The 20,405-nt window shown below is 45.6% G+C and overlaps 2 protein-coding genes and 1 pseudogene across 3 annotated transcripts; 2 read left to right on the top strand and 1 right to left on the bottom strand.

Moving 5' to 3' along the window:
- Positions 1-415: 415 nt before the first annotated feature.
- On the top strand, positions 416-2,111 carry LOC310794655 (tripartite motif-containing protein 16-like; the record flags this gene model as incomplete). The annotated part of the gene is made up of 1 exon (XM_083656649.1): positions 416-2,111. One exon carries the CDS (start codon positions 416-418, stop codon positions 2,081-2,083), a length of 1,668 nt encoding a protein of 555 aa, XP_083512775.1. The 3' UTR covers positions 2,084-2,111.
- A 1,111-nt stretch (positions 2,112-3,222) lies between these two features.
- Positions 3,223-8,158, bottom strand: LOC310794933 (xenotropic and polytropic retrovirus receptor 1 homolog pseudogene; annotated as a pseudogene). The gene is made up of 2 exons: positions 6,174-8,158; positions 3,223-3,232 (listed from the first exon to the last, which is right to left on the bottom strand). The product of its transcript is annotated as a xenotropic and polytropic retrovirus receptor 1 homolog pseudogene (transcript).
- Positions 4,533-19,203, top strand: pcmtd2b (protein-L-isoaspartate (D-aspartate) O-methyltransferase domain containing 2b). Its single transcript, XM_083656345.1, has 7 exons — positions 4,533-4,639; positions 10,637-10,797; positions 11,896-12,046; positions 12,587-12,689; positions 12,784-12,955; positions 13,992-14,118; positions 15,407-19,203. The coding sequence occupies exons 2-7, from the start codon at positions 10,642-10,644 to the stop codon at positions 16,084-16,086; spliced, it is 1,389 nt and encodes a 462-aa protein (XP_083512471.1). The 5' UTR covers positions 4,533-4,639; positions 10,637-10,641; the 3' UTR covers positions 16,087-19,203.
- The last annotated feature ends 1,202 nt before the right edge of the window (positions 19,204-20,405 follow it).

Here is a 20,405-nt window from a genome sequence, read left to right as displayed (position 1 = left end):
AAAAGATACACTTACAAGGCTTTGGAACTTTATTTTGAAATGTTGCACTTAAAGTGAGGGGGATAAGGGGGGAGAGAGATTCATTTTAAGTTTGTATTTAAACACACACTGCCTCTTTAACGCTCCTCTTCCTGGAATAAAGCAAAGCCTGATAGCCCCTCCCTCTTCTCCCCGGTCTCAAACACAGCCAGTTCTATTCTCTCCACATATTTCCTGTTCCTCCCCTTTCACAGATCTGCCAGTTTAAAGATGGGTGTAAACATGCTGTGAAGTGCAAGAGCTGACCAGCCCATTCACTGCAGATCAGCGCATGAACATGAAGAAAACAACAGCGGTTTGGTTTGAACCAGAGCCTGCAGCTTGTTTCAGTTCAGTGGAAGTGAAACTATCTGACTCACTGTCACTGAGAAGTGAAATGGCGCAGCAAGGATTTCAGCTGGACGAGGAGAAACTCTGCTGTTCGATCTGTCTGGATCTACTGAAGGATCCGGTGACTATTCCCTGTGGGCACAGCTACTGCATTAGCTGTATTAAAAGCTGCTGGGATGCAGAGGATCAGAAGAAAATCCACAGCTGCCCCCAGTGCAGACAGACCTTCACATCGAGGCCTGTCCTGGTGAAAAACACCATGTTAGCAGAGTTGGTGGAGGACCTGCGGAAGACCGGACTCCAAGCTGCTCCTCCTGATCGCTGCTATGCTGGACCTGGAGATGTGGGCTGTGATTTCTGCACTGGGAGAAAGCTGAAAGCCCTCAAGTCCTGTCTGATGTGTCTGGCCTCTTACTGTGAGCAGCACCTCCAGCCTCACTATGATGTAGCTCCATTAAAGAAACACAGGCTGATGGAAGCCACCGTGAAGCTTCAGGAGAACATCTGCTCTCGTCACGATGAGGTGATGAAGATGTTCTGCCGTACTGATCAGCAGTGTATCTGTTATCTCTGCTCCTTGGACAAGCATAAGGGACACGACACAGTCTCAGCTGCTGCAGAAAGGGCCGAGAGGCAGAAAGAGCTTGGGGTGAATCGGCAAGAAATCCAGAAGAGACTCCAGGGCAGAGAGAAAGACGTGAAGGTGCTACAACAGGAGGTGAAGGCTATGAATCTCTCTGCTGATAAAGCAGTGATGGACAGTGAGAAGATCTTCACTGAGCTGGTCCGTCTCATTGAGAAGAAAAGCTCTGAGGTGAAGCAGCAGATCAGATTTCAGCAGAAAGAGGAAGTGAGTCGGGCTGAAGAACTTCAGGAGAAACTGAAGCAGGAGATCTCTGAGCTGAGGAGGACAGACACTGAGCTGGAGCAGCTCTCACACACAGAGGATCACATCCACTTCCTCCACAGTTACCCCTCGCTGTCACGTCTCAGTCAATCTACAGACTCACCCAGGATCGATACCCGTCCTCTGCGCTACTTTGAGGATGTGACTGCAGCTGTGTCAAAGGTCAGAGATAAACTACAGGACATTCTGACAGAGGAACGGCCTAAGATCTCACTGACAGTGACTGAAGTTGATGTTTTACTGCCACAACCAGAGCCCAAGACCAGAGCTGACTTCTTACAATATTCACGTCAGATCACACTGGATCCAAACACAGCACACACAGGGCTGTTATTATCTGAGGGGAACAGAAAAGCAACACACATGAGTGAAGCACAGTCATATTCTAGTCACCCAGACAGATTCACTCAGTGGCGTCAGGTCCTGAGTAGAGAGGGTCTGACTGGACGTTGTTACTGGGAGGTGGAGTGGAGCAGGGGGGGTGTTTTAATAGCAGTCTCATATAAAGATATTAGCAGAACAGGGAGTAAAAGGGCATTTGGATACAATGACAAGTCTTGGACATTACAGTGTTACAGCGATAGTTATCAGTTCATACATAAGAGTATCACAACTCCCATCTCAGTTCCTCTGTCCTCCAGAGTAGGAGTGTACCTGGATCACAGAGCAGGTATTCTGTCCTTCTACAACGTCTCTGAAACCATGAATCTCCTCCACAGAGTCAAGACCACATTCACTCAGCCTCTCCATCCTGGACTGATGTGTTATATCACTGGAGCCACTGCTGAGCTGTGTAAGCTCAAGTAGACACTTATTAAAGCAACTGTGTGTGTGTGTGTGTGTGTGTGTGTGTGTGTGTGTGTGTGTGTGTGTGTGTGTGTGTGTCTGTGTGTGTGTGTGTGTGTGTGTGTGTGTGTGTGTGTGTGTGTGTGTGTGTGTGTGTGTGTGTGTCTGTGTGTGTGTGTGTGTGTGTGTGTGTGTGTTTTCTCTCCATCGTTGGTGCTTAGCTGTCATTGTTGTGGTGTTTCTGCACTGCACTTCCCACAGATCACCTGTCAATCAAACAGTGTGGGTGGGACTGTGATGTATTTTTCCAAGTTGAATATTCTGTTGATTATGTTTGTTTCCTGTAGGTGGCGCTCTTTTCTTTGTGTTGTATCAGTCAGTGATAGCGAATATCCAAACACACGTTCTTATTGTTGTGTATTTCTATTTTCTTTAGTGATTGATTGAATGTGTGATCAAAGTGAATGTTTGCAAAGATCAATAAAAAAATCCCCAATAATGAATACAATATGTCTTCTGATTCATTCCAGGAAGTACATACTGTACATAACACTTGCATGAATGTAGAAAATGAGGACTTTAACATCGGGGGTTGATATGTTCCAGTTGTCACCTTTACAGACACACGTGTTTACAGATGTTCTCTTTTGAAACACCAAAAAAGTTTAGGAATTTTAACTTTAAACTCATGTTTTCGGGATTCCTTCATGAACTGACCTTTGTTCTGATCCTGTCACTGCCTTGTTTTACTGTTTATATTGTTCTATTTTTGCTAGTCTCTGACTTGTATTCTTGCTGGTTTTTTATTGTAAATAACTTGTTGTACGTCGCTTTGGATAAAGCAAGGCGTCTGCCAAATGAAATAAAGTAAAGTAAAAGTATGTTGAAACAGATGGTCTGCACTGTGTGAGGATGGTCTACTGTGTGAGGATGGTCTACTGTGTGAGGATGGTCTACTGCAGGGATACTCAACTTGCTTTGCCCGGGGGCCACTTTCGTGAAATGATAGAAGGCCAGGGGCCAGTTAATAAACAAACAATTTTCTTTCCAGAAATCATGACCGCGTTACTCAAGATAATCCACAGAGCTTGTTCTGAGCAGTTTCATGGAGGAACTATTTTCTTTTGACCGAACTACACCCGCTAGCTGCTAGCTAGTTCCTACATGAAACTGCTCACAACAAGAGACATTGGACCAGACACACACACTGACAACTACAGTATGACCTTTTTACTGGCTGGTTTTTGCTGACTGATTTCAGGCTGCACACTGTTTCAGCGACGATGACTTCTTTTTTTAATGACTCTTGCTGGTTAAAGCAAACGTCATTAGGTGGTAGAGCAGAGAGCAAGACATGAACTTTAAGTATAGCTCAAATTCAATAAAGTTGATGTCATTATTATTAAAGCCTAACTGGCACACACTAAAGTATTGTATTAATGTATTAATGCATCTGAATCTACTCTAGATTAGAATTGGCTTTAGTGTCTTTGAGAAGTTTGAAGCTACATAGAATATGCCACCAAGTGGAGAGTGGAGGCTAGTTACTTGTATATTTGTGAGTATATTTGTACTGTATGGTAGAAATTGGGTACACAGGACACGTTCATTCAAAAGAATCCTAATAATAGTAATCATGAAACCGTTTCTCAAGTGTAAAGCATCCTTAAGAGCCAATATGCAGCAATGTCACTCTAATCTTTTTAACAATGATCTGGCGAGCTGGTTAACACTGTTTAGGCCAGACATGGTTCTCAAAGTGGCCCCCACAGGTCCTTGAGGGGGTTCCAGGGGGTCCCCAGCCAAAAGGGTAATCATTTATTTTCACCAGAAATCCAACCATAAGTAACACAATGCACTTTCTTTAATACTAAATTATTGTTTTAACTAAAACTAAGGGGAAATGACTAAACTACATTAACCAAAAAGGTGCATCAGTGAGGAGGGAGAGAGAGAGTGAATGGTCTACTCTAGGCTTTTAAATCCCACAAGGAGTACACACCAGGCCCCAGGTGCACCCAATCACCCTAATGACCCCAACACCAGGTTCCTGCAAGACAGGGCCACTGCAGACGGCATAATTCATCATCATCATTCAGATATGCATGTGTGTGGTAGGCTTGCATGTGTTGCATTATTACCTTAAGCATGTTGAAAAACTATATATAACACACACACGTGTGTGTGTGTGTGTGTGTGTGTGTGTGTGTGTGTGTGTGTGTGTGTGTGTGTGTGTGTGTGTGTGTGTGTGTGTGTGTTTAAGCTTGAGGGAAGCCATTTAACTAGCTATTACTAATTAATAATAAAGTATGGAACATGAGATACATACCGGTATTAACATTTGCGTTCTGTTTTTATTGTGGTAATAACGACCCCCCTTGAGTGGCAGTCGAGTTCCTACATGTAGGCCAATGCTGAGCGGTATTTTGCGTATATTACGTATGACGTCAGTACGTCAGCTGGCCGAATGTTTACATCCAGCAGTGGTGTGTTTCTGGCTGGATCCCCCCCAACAACAAAAGGCTGAGGAGGAGGAAAATCGCAAAGACAGCGGATAACAGCGCGCATTTCCACAAGGTACAACGTTACTTTGATCAGGTGTCAATGCGTAGACGCATGGATAGCTAGCTGATTGTTGCTACAGCTCTGGCAATCTTGCTGTTGTGTTGTCATTCTTGTCTCGATTTTTCTCCTCTCTAAAAGAAGACGGGATTCTGCGGTTGTTTTTCCGTCTTCACCTAACCTTGCCAGTGCACGTACAGGCCGTTATAAACGTGTAATTTTATTGTTATCTGTATCCGCCGATTGTTAGATCGAGATCTGCTTCAATGTTATGGGTTATACAAAATTAGCTTACTGAGTGGTGGCGAGGGGGGGGGGGGATAGCAGCCGCAGCGTGTGAACGTTCAATGTATGCGGTGAATTCAGATCGTGTGACTGCTGATGCGTAATAACAATGTAAATAAAGGAGTGATCATAGTCATTCATTGCCTCAACAACTGATTTGTGAAATATAAATACAGTAGCATTATTTCGCAGGAAGTGTGTACCCTACTAGCCTACTAAACCAAATGGTGTGTTAGAGGATGGGTTACAGTGCCACCCTGTGGTTACTTAGCGTTAGGAATTCATAGTCCTAACAAGCCATTTATCATAGAGGTGAGGTGATATGTGACATGGTTGCCTGATTCTCTTCCCTGCACGTAGGCGTTTAAGGGATGCCAGGTCTGTTTTTTCTCAGGAGAATGGGCTCACAACATCCCCTTCAAACTCAACCAACTGGCATCAAACGCAGGAGGACCAGCAGTGATATTTAAATGGCCGGGCTCCTTTGTTCTTTATGACCTGGCAAGCATTTGGCTGTGATCTTTGTCCCTCCCGTCCTTTGGCATGACCCTTGACCCTTGCTGTTGTTTTTAACACCACAGCCACTGCAGCAGAAATCACACATCAGCCCGCTGCTGCCAAAAGCTTAATTTAGGCCTCTGAAATTTTGGTTGGCTCAAGTCAGGTCAAGTTTAATCAATCAATCAATCAACCAATCAATCAATTTTATATTTATATAGCGCCAAATCATAACAAAAGTTATCTCAAGGCGCTTTACAAATAGAGCAGGTAGAAGACCAGGCTCTTTATTTTAGAGTAGACCCACCAATTGTAACAATTCTCCGGCTATTTAACTGCACAGGTCATGTGGCAAGCAGTAACTCAGTAATATAATTTATAATCAATAGGATTTCAGTAATATTATACCAGTTACTTTTTCAAGTAACACAAGTTACAAATGCATTTATTTTTTAAATCAAAGAACATATTTAAATAAAGATTTAATCATTTCCTAATCAAATTGTGTGGTTTTATGCAAATAACCACTATAGATAACAACAAACAAAGGAAAAGGATAACATTTAGACTTCAAGAGTTTAAATTATTTTTCGGGATGCTTCCGGCACGGCGATGGCATTCTGCTACTGCAGTTATTTTGGTGAAAGTAATGCAAAAGTAGTGTAATAAGTAATGAGTTACTCTACACAGACAGTAATATTGTAAAGTCACCCATTAGTTTCAAATGAAAGTAACTAGTAATAATTACATTTTGAAAGTAACTTGCCCAACACCGAGTCTTGGACTGTGACTGTGTTGTGGACTCATGCTGTAGTCCATCTGGTCCATTATCTGTTCCAGCAGGTTCTGGTCGTTGGGGTTGAGCGGAGCCACGCTGATGTCTCTGACGGCCCTGAACTCACCGCAGTTGTTCAAATGCTCGTTCTCCAGTCGGAAGAAGTTCCACACAAAACGCCTGAAGACCTCCATTGGGGCCAGTATGGTCGCCAGTAGGTCTGAGATGCTGGGGTAGTTACAGACTCGGCTGAGGGTGACGGTTAAAGTCCACGAAAAACGCAGCAGCACATCCTCCACTATGGCGCTGTAGTAATACGCCTTATGTGGGTAGACGATCTCCTCTCTCAGGAAGGTGTTCTCCCCGGCATTTCGGTCAAACAGGCCCCAGTCCATCTTCAGGTCCCAGATCAGCGTGTAACACGAACTGACCACCAAACAGCCGATATACAAGTAGAAGAAGATCTGGGTGTCGGCGTGCTTTTCGGCTTCATGGCTGCTGTAGAGGCCGGCGAAGGTGGCGACGAAGAAGGAAGTGGAGTACTTCCCGGCGTTCACCAGGTGAGGGAAGGCGCGCTTGGTGTCGCGGTAACGCCGCAGACACTGGACGAATCGAAACCAGGCGGGAAGACACTGGATCACGGCGCGAACGCCGTACGAGTACGAGTGGCACACGTCTTTACTTCCGCCGCCGATGAGTCCGTCGCGCTTGTGCCAGTCCAGCTCGAAGCTGTAGAAACAGATCATGTACTCCAGGTCCACGAGGACGACCACCAGAGAGTTCAGCTGGTCGGCCAGCCAGAAGTCGGCGAACTCCACGCGGTGGAACGGCGCCGTCACCACTCGGAAGAGCAGCTTGAGCAGCCAGACGCGCGACTTGTAGTAGCAGGTCTGGAAGGGGTTGATGAAGAAGAGGAGGAAGAAGCCGTACAGGGCCAGGGGGTTGGCCTGCATGGGCACCAGGATGCTGCCGCTGAACATGCAGGACAGCAAGCTGACGCACCACGACACGCCCAGCAGACCGGCGATCTCAAACAGATGCTGGTGGGACAGGTTGTTCCTGGGGTTGATTTCAAATATGAGCACATGGTTGACTCCTGCCTGTCTCCAGCCGTAGGTGTTGATGCCTAACAGGAAGAGGAACTCTATTAACAGGAAGCCTCCTCGATAGATCCGGACCATAGGCCAAACATCATCGCTATCGATCACCACAGCTCCTGTGATGACCACGGTGACGATGACGACCAGGAATATTCCGCAGTAAAGCCCGACTCTAAAGGTGGTCCAGGCAGGAGCAGGCTGTGCAGCTCCCAGGGGCGGTACCCTCAGCCTCTTCATGGCCTTCGGCCTGTCGCCCCCCTCCAACTCTGTTGTCACCAACGCCTCGGTCTCCGAGATGATCTGTGTGATCTTCTTGCAGGTGTAAAACGGAGCCACGTCGACGCGCGACGCGCGCCAGTCGTCCCCGCTCGACGTCTCCAGGATCTTGTCGTGCTTCTTCAGGAGCTTCCTGAAGCCGGTGAAGTTCAGGTTCTGGTAGTTCTGCAGCAGTATGAGGCTGAGGTAGAACTCGGAGAAGGCCAGCCGCAGGTCCTTGATGTTCCTGTGTTTGCATCGCTCCTGCTGCGACAGGGCGAACAGGCCCTTCCTCCTCAGGCCCTGGGCCTGGGCCGAGCTCATCCTCTGGGTCTCCAGCGACGACTGCAGCTCCCTCTGCAGCGTGGCGAAGCGCCGCTGGGCCTCCGCCAGCTTCTCCGAGTAGAACGTGTTGATCTTGGTCAGCTCCTCTTCGAACATCTGGAAAAGCTTCTCCTCAAACTCGGCGTAGTACCTCTTGACCGTGTACTCGTCTGTGACCTGGAGAGACGGGGCCTGGTCCTGAGCAGAATACAGCATCTCTTTGAAGGCCTCGTACTGAAGGTACTGTGTTCTCCACTCCGGCGTGATGTGCACCGAGAGATGCTCCGTGAATCTCATCTCGGCGCTTTCGGTGGCTTTCCCCCCTCGCCGGGTCTGACCGTTTTATCAAGCCGTCAAAGAAACGTAATATGATATCTGGCCACTGGGGCCACGGGATGTCATCGGTGATGTCACTCGGTCATCCGTGAGGTCACTCGAGCCATTGTGATGTCATCGGTGATGTCACTCATGCACTTGTGATGTCACCGGGGATGTTATCAGCAGGCTTGGGCGCGCTATCTATTTTTTCATACCTTCATACCTTCATACCCTGGTATTCACCTTATGTAGTAGCCCCGTCCACTTGACCCAGTTGTGTTAACTTTATGTGTTGGTTATTTGTGGTCTGATTCGCAACAGAGGCCTACTAGTATTTAGCCTTTCTGATGAAATCAGTGATTTTTGTTTTAATGAATGGGGGGCGGGAAGTTGGTAGCCACAGTGGGAAGTGGTACTTGTGAAATTTGGTACTTGGTCTGAAAAGTTTGGGAACCTCTGCTCTACAGCGTTGTGTGTCCAGCTGTCTTGAATCCACAACGTCGGTTGTAGAGCCACTTACAGAATGAAAACAATACAGGCGGTGCATTATTCTTAAGATATATTTTATTAAGGGAAAATGTTTAAAAATCTTTAAAAGTAAAAGTAAAAATCTTTACTTTATTGGCATTTAGCAGATGCTTTTATCCAAAGTGACGTACAGAGACTATGTACAGCACAGCAATAAAACAGATAGAAAAGCAGTAAAAATCAGCAGCAGACAAACAGAATAGACAGCACAGTCATAAAAAACAGATTCACAACACAACCAGAGATGAAACGAGATATAAAAGTGCACACAGTTCAGTGTTTAAAAACAGTGAATAGGTGGTGGATGAAGAGTTCAGTCAGTTGGGAATCAAATGGAATCTAAAAAGATGTGTTTTTAGTTTTTTTTCTCGAAAGGAGGGTAGTGTTTCTGCGGTTCTGATCACGGGGGGGAGTTCGTTCCACCATTTCGGCGCAAGGTGTGAGAAAAGTCTTGATGAAGATGCATACATGGTCCATGAAGCGGTGGAGGGGCGAGACAGCATGCACTGGTGGAGGGGCGGAGGGAACGGAACGGTGGGGGGGTTTGGAATTTGATCATGGATTGTAGGTATGGAGGAGCTGTGGAGTGAACTGATTTGTAGGCCAGTACTAAAGTCTTGAATTTGATGCGTGCTGAGATGGGTAGCCAATGAAGGTCACGGAAAAGGGGAGTGACATGGAAAAATTTTGGATTGTTTTCCCCTTGTGTGTGAGGAAGAGCGTGAGCACAGGTGTGCTGAGGTCCTTGGCTTGAAGCAACTCAAGCAGAGTCCATCTTCTCCTTTTTCTTCTTCTTCCTCGGACGGATAAAGAGATTGATGAATCTTCTCATCATGGAAGCCTTCTTGGGTTTTCTGAAGAGCACATCTGCTGTGCTGCTGTATTTGATGACAAATTCAGCAGAAGTCTTCTTCTTCAATCCTCTCCTCCTGAAGAGGTTCCGGTTTGTCAAGTCCTCCCGTGCATGGAGCGTTTTCAGCTCTTCGGTTTCTTTTCGGAGTGCCTTCACCAGACTTTCCATCTCATTGGCTTTGTACCACCTCATGTACAGGCTCGTCTTCATCGTCTCAATTTCTTGCATGAGGTTAGTGACCTGCTCTTTGAGCTTCTCGTTCTCTTGGCGGAGGAACTCCTGCTCCTCTGCCTGCTCACTTCTGTAGAAGCCCACCTGCTCTGTCTCACACGCCTTCAGCTTGCTGGCTAGCTTGATGTAATCCATGGGTCCATCCTCCTCATTGTGGAGCTGTTGATCGATGCCTCTCTTTGATAAGGCCTCCATTGGCATGTGCAGCATACCATTTGCCCAACTTTGCATCACTGATGACATCACAATGCCTATGACATCACTGCTGATGTCACAATCCCTATGATGTCATCAGGGTCTATGACATCATCAGTGATGTCATAAGATGATTTTGGTCAATAATTATGTCACTGATGACATCACTGATGATGTCATATACACTGTGACATCATCAGTGGGACAAAAATTGAAATAGAGTCCACTTTTATATAACTAGGCATCTCACGCTCAACGCGCGCTCGATTCCTAGGCTCGCCCGCACTGCAGCTCGCCCAGCTGGCCCTGCGGCTCGCATACGCAGCTCGCCCGCTTCGCGGCCTCGCCCTGGCTGCTCCTTGGTGGCATACTTCAGGAATGCTGGATCACATGTCCTGGCGCTGGCAACATACAGCTGTCCATGGCTGAAGACGGGGGGTCTGAAGCCAGACTCCCACTTCTTTTTTGTGACATCAATGATCACTGATGATGTCACAGTGGGATTTATGACATCACTGATGATGTCACAGTGAGATTTATGACATCACCGATGATGTCACAGTGGAGAGACAGAGAAACAAACAGAGCCCCAGCTCCCATTTATATACTGCCTGATGATAAAGCATGCCCATTCCTCTCTTTCTCTTCAGTCAAGATGGGCGGAGCTGTGAGTGCCGGCGAGGACAACGACGAGTTGATTGACAACCTGAAGGAGGCGTACTACATCCGCTCGGACCTGGTAGAGCGGGCCTTCCGTGCCATCGATCGGGCCGACTATTACCTGGATGAATACCGGGACAACGCGTACAAGGTGAGTGATGTATAATTATAGTGGGGCTAAAACGAAAGCCAGCGCTTTTAAATGAAGCTTGTATTCTCACAACAACACAGCCAAAGACAGAATGGACTGTTTTCTGCACTTGGCCTACATCATGTAACAGGGGGGGCGGGGCATAGTGGGTAGAGAGAGACTGTCCTTCAACTGGAACTGAAGGCCTTGGCGAGAGGAACCACGGCACCCACCCTGCTGAAGTGTCCTCGAGCAAGACCCTCCTCCCTCTTCTGTCGCTGAAGCTGCTCTAATCTGCCTGTGGAGTGGAACGAGACAAGTGAATCTGCCTACAGGGACCAATCATAAAGCATCAGTTTGCAGCATTTATGATCATAGTGGTTTTGGGGGGGAAATGGCGGCGGATGAGACAAGTTATTCCTGACTCACCCTTTAGAATCAGAATCAGAATCAGAATCACTTTTATCGCCACAGTATGCAAGTTACATACGAGGAATTTGTCTTAGTGTCTGTATGCAGCGTAGCGGTCACATCAATATACAGAGAGATAAGAAGTAGGAAGATAACTAAAGACAATCACAAAGTTGCAAGTGCAATCAAATCGAGTAAATATATATAAAATATGTACATGAGTGGTGAAGTGTTCTGTGGATAATAAATATGAATTTACGTTGGATTTACATGAGATTTACAGACTGAGTTAAATAGACGTTAAATAGGCAGTGGATTTACATGAATTTACAGTCTGAGTTAAATAGAGTTTACATTGAATGTACAGGAAATTTACAGGCTAAGTTAAATAGGCATTAAATGTGCAGGGAATTTACATGAATTTACAGTCCCAGTTAATCAGGCATTAAATTAGATATGAGTTACAGTTTTATGGGGGGGGGGGGGGGTTGTTCAGTTGAGTTTTGGTGAGGTCCTTGGCGGAAGGGGTTTACGGGCCTTGTTGGTGAGGCTGATGGCGGTTGGGAAGAATAATTTAATAGTGATTTGCATCATGTGAATATAATAATAATAATATTTGTGAGGACACAGTTAGTGGTGCACAATGAGATTCGTAGGCATTTTGGGTGTGCGGAGAAACTGCTCAACGTTGACTCTTGTTGTTGCCAGGACTTGGCGTGGCGGCATGGCAACATCCACCTGTCTGCTCCATGTATCTACTCTGAGGTGATGGAGGCTCTGGATCTCCACCCCGGCTTCTCCTTCCTCAACCTGGGCAGCGGCACCGGCTACCTCAGCACCATGGTCGGCCTCATATTGGGTAGGTGGTAAACGCAGATTTGCATTTTTGACATGGTTTAGTATAATAATAATAGATAAAGGAGTGAGGATAATACAGTACATGCTTTGAATCCCTTAGTTTGAGCTATGCAGTGTTCTAAGCAGACTGGATGACATGCAGCAGATGATAGAACTCTCATCCATAGGGACTTGAGACTTGACTTGGACTTGTGACCAAAGACTTGAGACTTGACTTGGACTTGCCCCTCAAAGACTTGAGACTTGACTTGGACTTGAGCTCAAAGACTTGAGACTTGACTTGGACTTGCAAAAAATGACTTGTGAACATCTCTGGCTTATTGTGAGTATGACCAAAAAAAAACGGAAAGAAAACACACACACACACACACACACACACACACACACACACACACACACACACACACACACACACAAACAAAAGTATGATGTTTATATGCCTGCCCTTTCTCACACTATTGTCTTCATCGCATCACAATGACATGTCCAGTGTTTGTGTCAATATGGTGAATGTAACATTGTGGCGTGCTGACTGTTCCAGGACCGTTTGGAGTAAACCATGGTGTGGAGTTACACGCAGATGTGGTGGAGTATGCCTACCAGAAGCTCGACTATTTCATCAAAACCAGCGAGAGCTTCGACAAGTGGGTCTCCCAACTGTAGTCTCCAGTAAATATTTGACGGTACTCGTCACTCGTTGGCCGCTTGCGTACAGCGTTTGCATTGTCTTCGCTTCAGGTTCGAGTTCTGCGAGCCGTCCTTTGTGGTGGGAAACTGCCTGGAGATCCCTCCGGAGAGCCGGCAGTACGACAGGGTGTACTGCGGGGCGGGGGTGCAGAAGGAGCACGAGGACTACATGAAGAACCTGCTGAAGGTGGGGGGGATCCTGGTGCTGCCGCTGGAGGAGAAGGTGGGTGTCCCATCTGGTCAGATTTAGTCTCTCAGACCCAAATCTGACAATATTTTGTATTGTTAGATAAGATTTTATTGTTTGATATGGTTTTATCGTTAGATATGATTTTATTGTTAGATATGATTTTATTGTTAGATTATGATTTTGTCCAGAATTCCATGACTATATAGAACTAGCGGAATACCTGTCCCCATGTGACTGGCCATTTAGTCAGGCCTCGCTCACAGAGTTGGCATCATGATGCCTCATGATGTCATATATATTGTGACAACACTGATGATGTCATAGACGTTGCGACATCATCAGTGGGACAAAAATTGAAACAAACAGAGCCCACTCACTCACTTTTATATATGATGATGATGATGATGATGATGATTATAGGATGTAGGTAGAGAGAGAACAGATAAACTATGATCAAAACACTCATTCTTCCACATTCTGTGTTAACTCATTGTACATTAAGTAATGGCGAAGTTGAACAATTCCTCGCTTTACTGGGGACCCCCTCAAGGACCCCATGGTGGTCCCTGGTGGTCCCTGGACCCCACATTGAGCACCACTGCCCCAGGTAACCCAGGTTGTTTAGCCCCCCCCCCCCTTCTGGTTTGGGACGGGTGACACACACAGCCCATGGTGGCACAAGCTATTGTCAAGTATGCCAGTCACAACCAACAATCAGGAGAAAATATTTAAAAATTTGAATTTAAATAATGAAATATTCTACAATGTGTTCAGATGCTGCGGTCGAGTGGAGTCGAGTTGCAACAGTTTGTTTTTTCATGTGGAAACAAGATCTCAAAATAGCTAACAGTCTTAATTTTGTAATTTTGTCAACATTTATACAGTAAGTCTCACAATATTCATATTCATATTGATTTAATTTTGATTGAAGTCAGCTGTTTATGTTTAGTCACATTAGAGAAATTAGAAAATGTAATATACTCTACACGAGCAGTAGAAGCACTCACACACAGCTCCTGACTTCAGTGCTGGTGTAATAACCCCGTACGTCCTCCTGTATTCTCTCCAGTTGACCAAGATCACCCGTACGGGGCTGAGCAGCTGGGAGACCAAAAAGATCATCTCTGTGTCCTTTGCTCCTCTGGTCCTGCCCAAACACAGCAGCACTAATGGCAAACCCAAGACCGTCCCGTTACGTGAGTCTCACTTCAACCTCTTCCATGCATGACTAAAGGCACATTGGAGGACCTGTGTTTTTCACATCAGAACGCTTTGGAAATCGTGTCGAGACTAGTCAAGTCAAGTCAAGTCAAGTTTATTTGTATAGCACATTTCATACACAGAGGCAATTCAAAGTGCTTCACATAAAATGGTTGACAGGAAAAGAAAAGAAAAGAAGAGAGTAAAACGGACATTTAAAAGCATCACAACAAAACTTTAAAAAAAAGAGTATAAAAAGTGTATTACAGGAAAATAAACGAAAAGAAGAAATAAAATGGACATTTAAAAGCATCACAACAAAACTTAAAAAAAAAAGAGTATAAAAAAGTGCAATAGGCAGCAGGCGCAGCAGTTGCAGAAAGAGCTAAAACTTATAGAGGACTCATTGGGTTTGCATAGTAGCTGTCAGCAGTTAAAAGCGACGGTAAACATAAAAGTCTTTAGTCTATTTTTAAAAGTAAGTAAGGTTGGGGCAGATCTGAGGTCTTCTGGCAATTTGTTCCAGCTAGCAGAAGCATAGTGGGTAAATGCAGCCTTCCCGTGATTTGATTTGATCCTAGGGACAGTTAATAAGCTGGACCCTGTTGACCTAAGAGTTCTAGACGGTTCGTAGCGTGGGAGCAATTCAGCTATGTATTTTAGGCCTAGGCCATTAAGTGATTTATAGACTAATAACAGTATTTTAAAATCTATTCTCTGACACACTGGCAACCAATGTAAGGACTTAAGAACTGGAGTGATATGCGCTTCCACTGCGCTTCCACTGCGCTTCCACTGCGCACAAAAAACAGCGCACGGAGCGTTTTCTTTGTGTGTGTTTTGTTTTGTTTTTCCCTGCGATCGTACGCAGTACAGTTCAGGACGCAACGATCACACGGACGGTAGCCAGCTAGTTTAGTCTGTTTGATGTTGTTGAGTGTTCGCACTGTAAACATGAAAGCCAGATTATTGGCTTATCTGGCAGCAGCAGAGGTTGAAGATCCCCCCCTCGCAGAAGAGGTAGGAGGAGTGAGATTGACGAGCAGCGCGCTTTTCCTCCAAATGATTAACTTTTTTCAGCTTGAGACACCCAGAGCGCCCCGCCCCAAAAAACACTAGCTGCCCAAGAGCGCTTAAATGCAAATAAATTCATGTTAGCCATACTTTACATTTGTCAAAATTCGAATCTAGTTGCATTCTTCATGAAGTGTTTTGGTCATGAAATAACAATAGTGTTATTGTTGCCCTCTAATAACGTTAGCATCCCTCCTGTTCACTTTGCAGCCATCTACGAGGTGCGGACGTTACAGGAGCTGGCTCGCATCTCCATCCGCCACACTCTCCGGGTGATGCCGGACGGCGCGGACGGGCAGCCGCGCGGCCGCGGCTCGTCGTTCAGCGTGGGGCGTGGCCTGGCGGTGGCCGGCCTCCACAAGTACGGCCCGCGTTTCAAGCGGCGCCGCGTCCACCGGCGCCACTGCAACGCCCTGGTGCTGGCCACGCGCCAGGTGGTGGCCAGCGGGGGCGGCATGGGCCACCCTGCGGTGCCGGTGCCCCTGGACGGCAACAACAACCAGGGCGGAGGAGGAGGAGGAGGAGCAGCGGGGAGGGTGGAGGAGGAAGACGAGGAGGAGGAGGAGGCGGACGCCGGCGGCGCGAGGGAGTCGGCCAGGCGGGGGGCGAGGGGGGGAGGAGGAGGAGGAGGAGGGAGGAGAGCGGGGGGCAGGGGGCGAGGTGCGAGGGGGCTGGTGGAAGAGGAGGAGACGGTGGAGGAGGAGGAGGAGGAGGAGGAGGAAGAGGAGGAAGAGGAGGAGCGGGAAGAGGAGGAGGAGGAGGAGGACAGAGGAGAGACGGGCGAGCTGCTGCGGGCCGAGCCGCAGGTCAACGTGCTGAGAGAGCGGGTGCTGGGCCTGCCGCTGCCCGAGCCTCTCAAGATGTACCTGCTGTACTACAGGGAGAAATGAGCCAGGGGGCGCCGCTGAGCTGGAACCAACAACCCTATCGCCGAGGGTCCGAAGCCTCCGTTAACCCCACCGCCACCTGTACGAGGCAGGGCAACAGGCCGCCTACCTTACTGACCCCGCCCTCCCGCCCCGAACCCAAATCCCCCCCACCTCCCCACCTCCGATCCGGGTCTTCCCACACACTGTCCTCCTCATCCTCTCCATCTTTCGTTGTCTCCCGCTCACTTTCGTGATTGATTTGCTGACGCCGTACAGCGTCAGCTCAATTTGTCCAGAGGAGGAGGAGGGGAGGGAGGGGTTTTCTACGCCGGGAATAGCGACACTTCAGCAGTCGGACCACAGATAGCTCTCTCAAGTCACGCCGATGTGTCCGACAAACAAACACTGACGTGTATTATAGCCCCCCTGTGTTCTCCTCTCTGTCACCGTCAGTCTCCTCTCCAGTCACTGACTGTATTATAGCCTGTGTTCTCAACCCTGTCGCCCGCCGCCAGTCTCCTTCGAGGCGGACAGAAATAGAATCTGTATATCGGTTCATAATGCATTTATACTCAAGTTTATCCGTTGTCTTTCTGCAGAGCTCTTCGATGCTAACGTGCTAAGTCCGGCACGGCCTAACAAAACAGTCGCCGGGAGCGCTCGGGGTCGGCAGATCATCGAAGGAAAAGGCAGTTTGGGCAGCGACGAGAAAGAGCAGCCGTCGTCATTTTTAGTCCAGCAGACTAGACCTTCTAGTTCAGGTGTGTGAATGTATGAGCTGTGGCACCAAAAGGGAGAGAGAGTCTTTACCAGGGAGCAGATGGCTTTTTGAGTAGAACAGAGAAATGGGAGGGGGAGGGCTCTCTCTCCCTCTCACTGACTCACTCTGAGCCCACTATTCGAGGTGTGTAACCTGTGTTGTGTAGGAGGGTGTGTGTGTGTGTGTGGGGGATCTCTGAGCTGGCCTGTCCATGTAAGGTAGTGTGTGATATTGGCGAGTGGGGGAAGGTGTATTTTTCCCGAAAAACAATTTGTTTTTGTTTTTAGAAAGGACCGCTGGACATAAAGTCCGCCATGTGAGTGAGAAACGTGCAGGTTGAGCGGTTGAAGATGACGTGAGAAAATCCAGTAGATACGCCAACATCACGTCGAAGGATACCGTAGCTACAGCTAGCGGGTTTTAGCTACAGCTAGTGAGTTTTAGCTACAGCTAGTGAGTTTTAGCTACAGCTAGCGAGTTTTGGCCGTGATGGTGTGGCGGCGGTTGTGATGATTTTCTACTGATTTCCAGATAGAAGAGGCGTTTTTGTCTTGAGTTCCGACCCCCCCCCCCCCCCCCAACCAATTAGATAATTTAACATTAAATTATCTGCTTTTCCAAGGGTGGTAAATGAATTTCCATTTGAATTTGCTGGACACTAGTTGAAATTTGATTCATGCGTTTTTCTATCCAGATGTTTCATGTAAATGTAATGCGTTGCAGTCCATCTCTGCCGTATGGACTATAAACTGAGCTAAACCCTGTAATCGAGTATCCAAACAAGGCAGCCTCAATGTTTCTCTCCACATGCCATCGCAATCTCTCACCCAAAAGAGAATGACCATAAACGATCACATAAGTACTATAATATTCCAACTTACATTTGGAAACCAGCATGATGAAGACATAATAGTGAAACCCATCTTTTTGATTGACTGTGCAGGTTTTTCCCCCCCGCCACCGTCAACACATTTCGTTGATGCTTGCTAGTGCGCTAATCTTTTTTTTTTCGTGTTCTTGTATTATTAATACTTTTATTTTCTGAACTTTATTTGAGACTTGAAGTGGTGTGTGTACACACGTTTTGATTTGTGAGTCATAAAAACAATACAAGATGTTTTTGATGAGTAGAAGAATATCCTATGGACATATTATTCCTGTATAGTTTCTAGATAGATGGGGCATTATTATTGTTATTCCTTTGTACTATTGCTTTGGTACCAAACTCTCTTCTCCCTTCTGTGCCAAACTTATGTTGCATGGACTCTCAATTCTTGACAGGAATCTCTCTTTTTTTAATAACAGATCAACAGGAAGTCGGTCATTTGAAGAAAAAACAAACAAACTCTCTGTGTAGTACTATAAAAATGAAATAAAGTGAAACACTACTGGCACTGGTGAAGCGACATTTTTGAGAGGTTGTTTTTACTGTTCATCATGTGATCAGTTCCGTCAGTTAAAAAGCCTTAAATCGTTCCTAGTCTGATTTGAAAGGTCGAGTCTGCGGTACGGAGAGCAAGGTGATCTTTGCACAAGGCAATAGAGAGGCAAAGTGAACGTCTACTTCCTGCTTCAGCACTGTACCAGAGGTTTTCTTCCGCAATTTATTTCCCCATAGACATTGCGTAAAAATGCTTATAAAAAATAGTTTTACTTGGTCAAACCAAACGGGTTCAGCTATATTTAGAATCGGGAGAGACCGTAGAACATTTCGCACGCACAAAAAAACGTTGAAAAAGTATTTTCTTTAAACCCACATTTTCTTTGAAACATTTTGGTCTGAGTGAAATGCTATGCATCTCTCCTGCTTCTAAATATATCTGAACCGTTTGGTTTGAACCAGTAAAACTATTTTTATAAGCATTTTACGAAATGTCTATGGGGAAAATAAATGGCGGATGAAAATCTCTGGTACAGTGCTGAAGCAGGAAGTGACGTTCACACTTTGGCTCTCAATGCAGGAGCGGGTCAGTGTTACAGAGTTCATTGGCTAGATTAGGGAAGTGAGCGATCACAACAATGGAAGGAGCCGATTGTCCAAAAAAGGAAGTCTTTATCAGGCCAGGAGAATGACATCCCATAATATCTCCTACTGAGATATTATATATATATATATATAATATGCTTCAGGTTATTTTTTTTATTTGATATTCTGCCATTACTGCTGCCGGATCGACCTTGGGAGTACTGTATGTAGGACCATTCCTTCCTTTGACTTCAAATACCATTCATGTTCAGTTGTGATTATCTGCTGAATGTATATCATGTTGTACCTTTTTGCACTTAAACATCAAGTTTGGGTAAGGATGACCTGTTTGTTTTTAAATTTGAGCTGTATTATATTGACTGCTGTTAATAAAGTCTATTATACAGAAATAGTCCCTGTGCAAACTAGTGTACCTTTTGATTAGGAAATGAGTTGTGGGACAAAGTCTTAATGCTTGATCAACGTCTTTTATAGACGTGTTTAGATGGGACACATCATCTTTGTAATCATATATTTGTCTTTAATAACGAAAAGAAACTAAACGAGTAAAAGACAAGCCAGATTGAAGTGCACCAGCATCATCTTGATTTGGCTACAAAACAATCTCGGCACATAAAACGTTGGGTCACAAAAGTCTTAGATGTGGAGTTTGGGGGTCCAGTGGTGTAGCTATGGGATAAATACGCAACCAAAATTAAGACGTTCACATTTTTGTTGAGCAAATTCCTATATGGATGAATGAATACTCAATCAAACTTAATCACGCTTGCTAAAATCATGCGATATACAGCATTGCAATGTTACGCCTTACCTCAATCAGGTTCAAAGAGATTATCTTTGTCTTTAGATTAACTTGTGCGACCTATGAAGCTAAATGTACAGTACACATGTTCAAATACTCAACTCTGGTGTCGATGAATGTCACATTTCTTTTTATATGCGCAGCCTCCACACTCCGCCTGAGGACACTGTGCAACAGCTGATCCAAACGTTCCACAAGTTACTGAAGTGGAGGAACTTTATAAAGACTAAAAGCCATAGAGAGGCAAAGTGACCGCCTACTTCCTGCTTCAGCACTGTACCAGAGATTTTTATCCGCCATTTATTTTCCCGTAGACATTTTGTAAAATGCTTATAAAAAATAGTTTTGCTTCATCAAGCCAAACGGTCCAGCTATATTTAGAATCAGGAGACCATAGAATATTTCACTCAGACCAAAACTTAAAAAAAACTACACAGAAAAAATATTTTCTTTAAATCCACAATTTCTTTTTACGTTTTGGTCCGAGTGAAATGTTATGTGATCTCTCCTGTTTCGAAATATATCTGAACAGTTTGGTTTGATGAAGTAAAACTATTTTATAAGCATTTTACAAAGTGTCTATGGGAAAATAAATGGTGGATGCAAATCTCTGGTACAGTGCTGAAGCAGGAAGTAGGTCACTTTGCCTCTCTATTTGAAGTGTGCACAAACAAAACATAAACCTGTACCTTTCTGGATTTAAAAAAAATAAGATGACATACATGTGTGATGCAAAAAAACAAAACAAAAATACATTTAAATTACAAAGCTCCAAAAATAAAACCGTCTGT

This window comes from Poromitra crassiceps, assembly GCF_964638095.1.
Source record: "Poromitra crassiceps genome assembly, chromosome: 20".
NCBI classification, from domain to species: domain Eukaryota; kingdom Metazoa; phylum Chordata; class Actinopteri; order Beryciformes; family Melamphaidae; genus Poromitra; species Poromitra crassiceps.
This window is presented reverse-complemented; position numbering and strand designations above follow the sequence as displayed.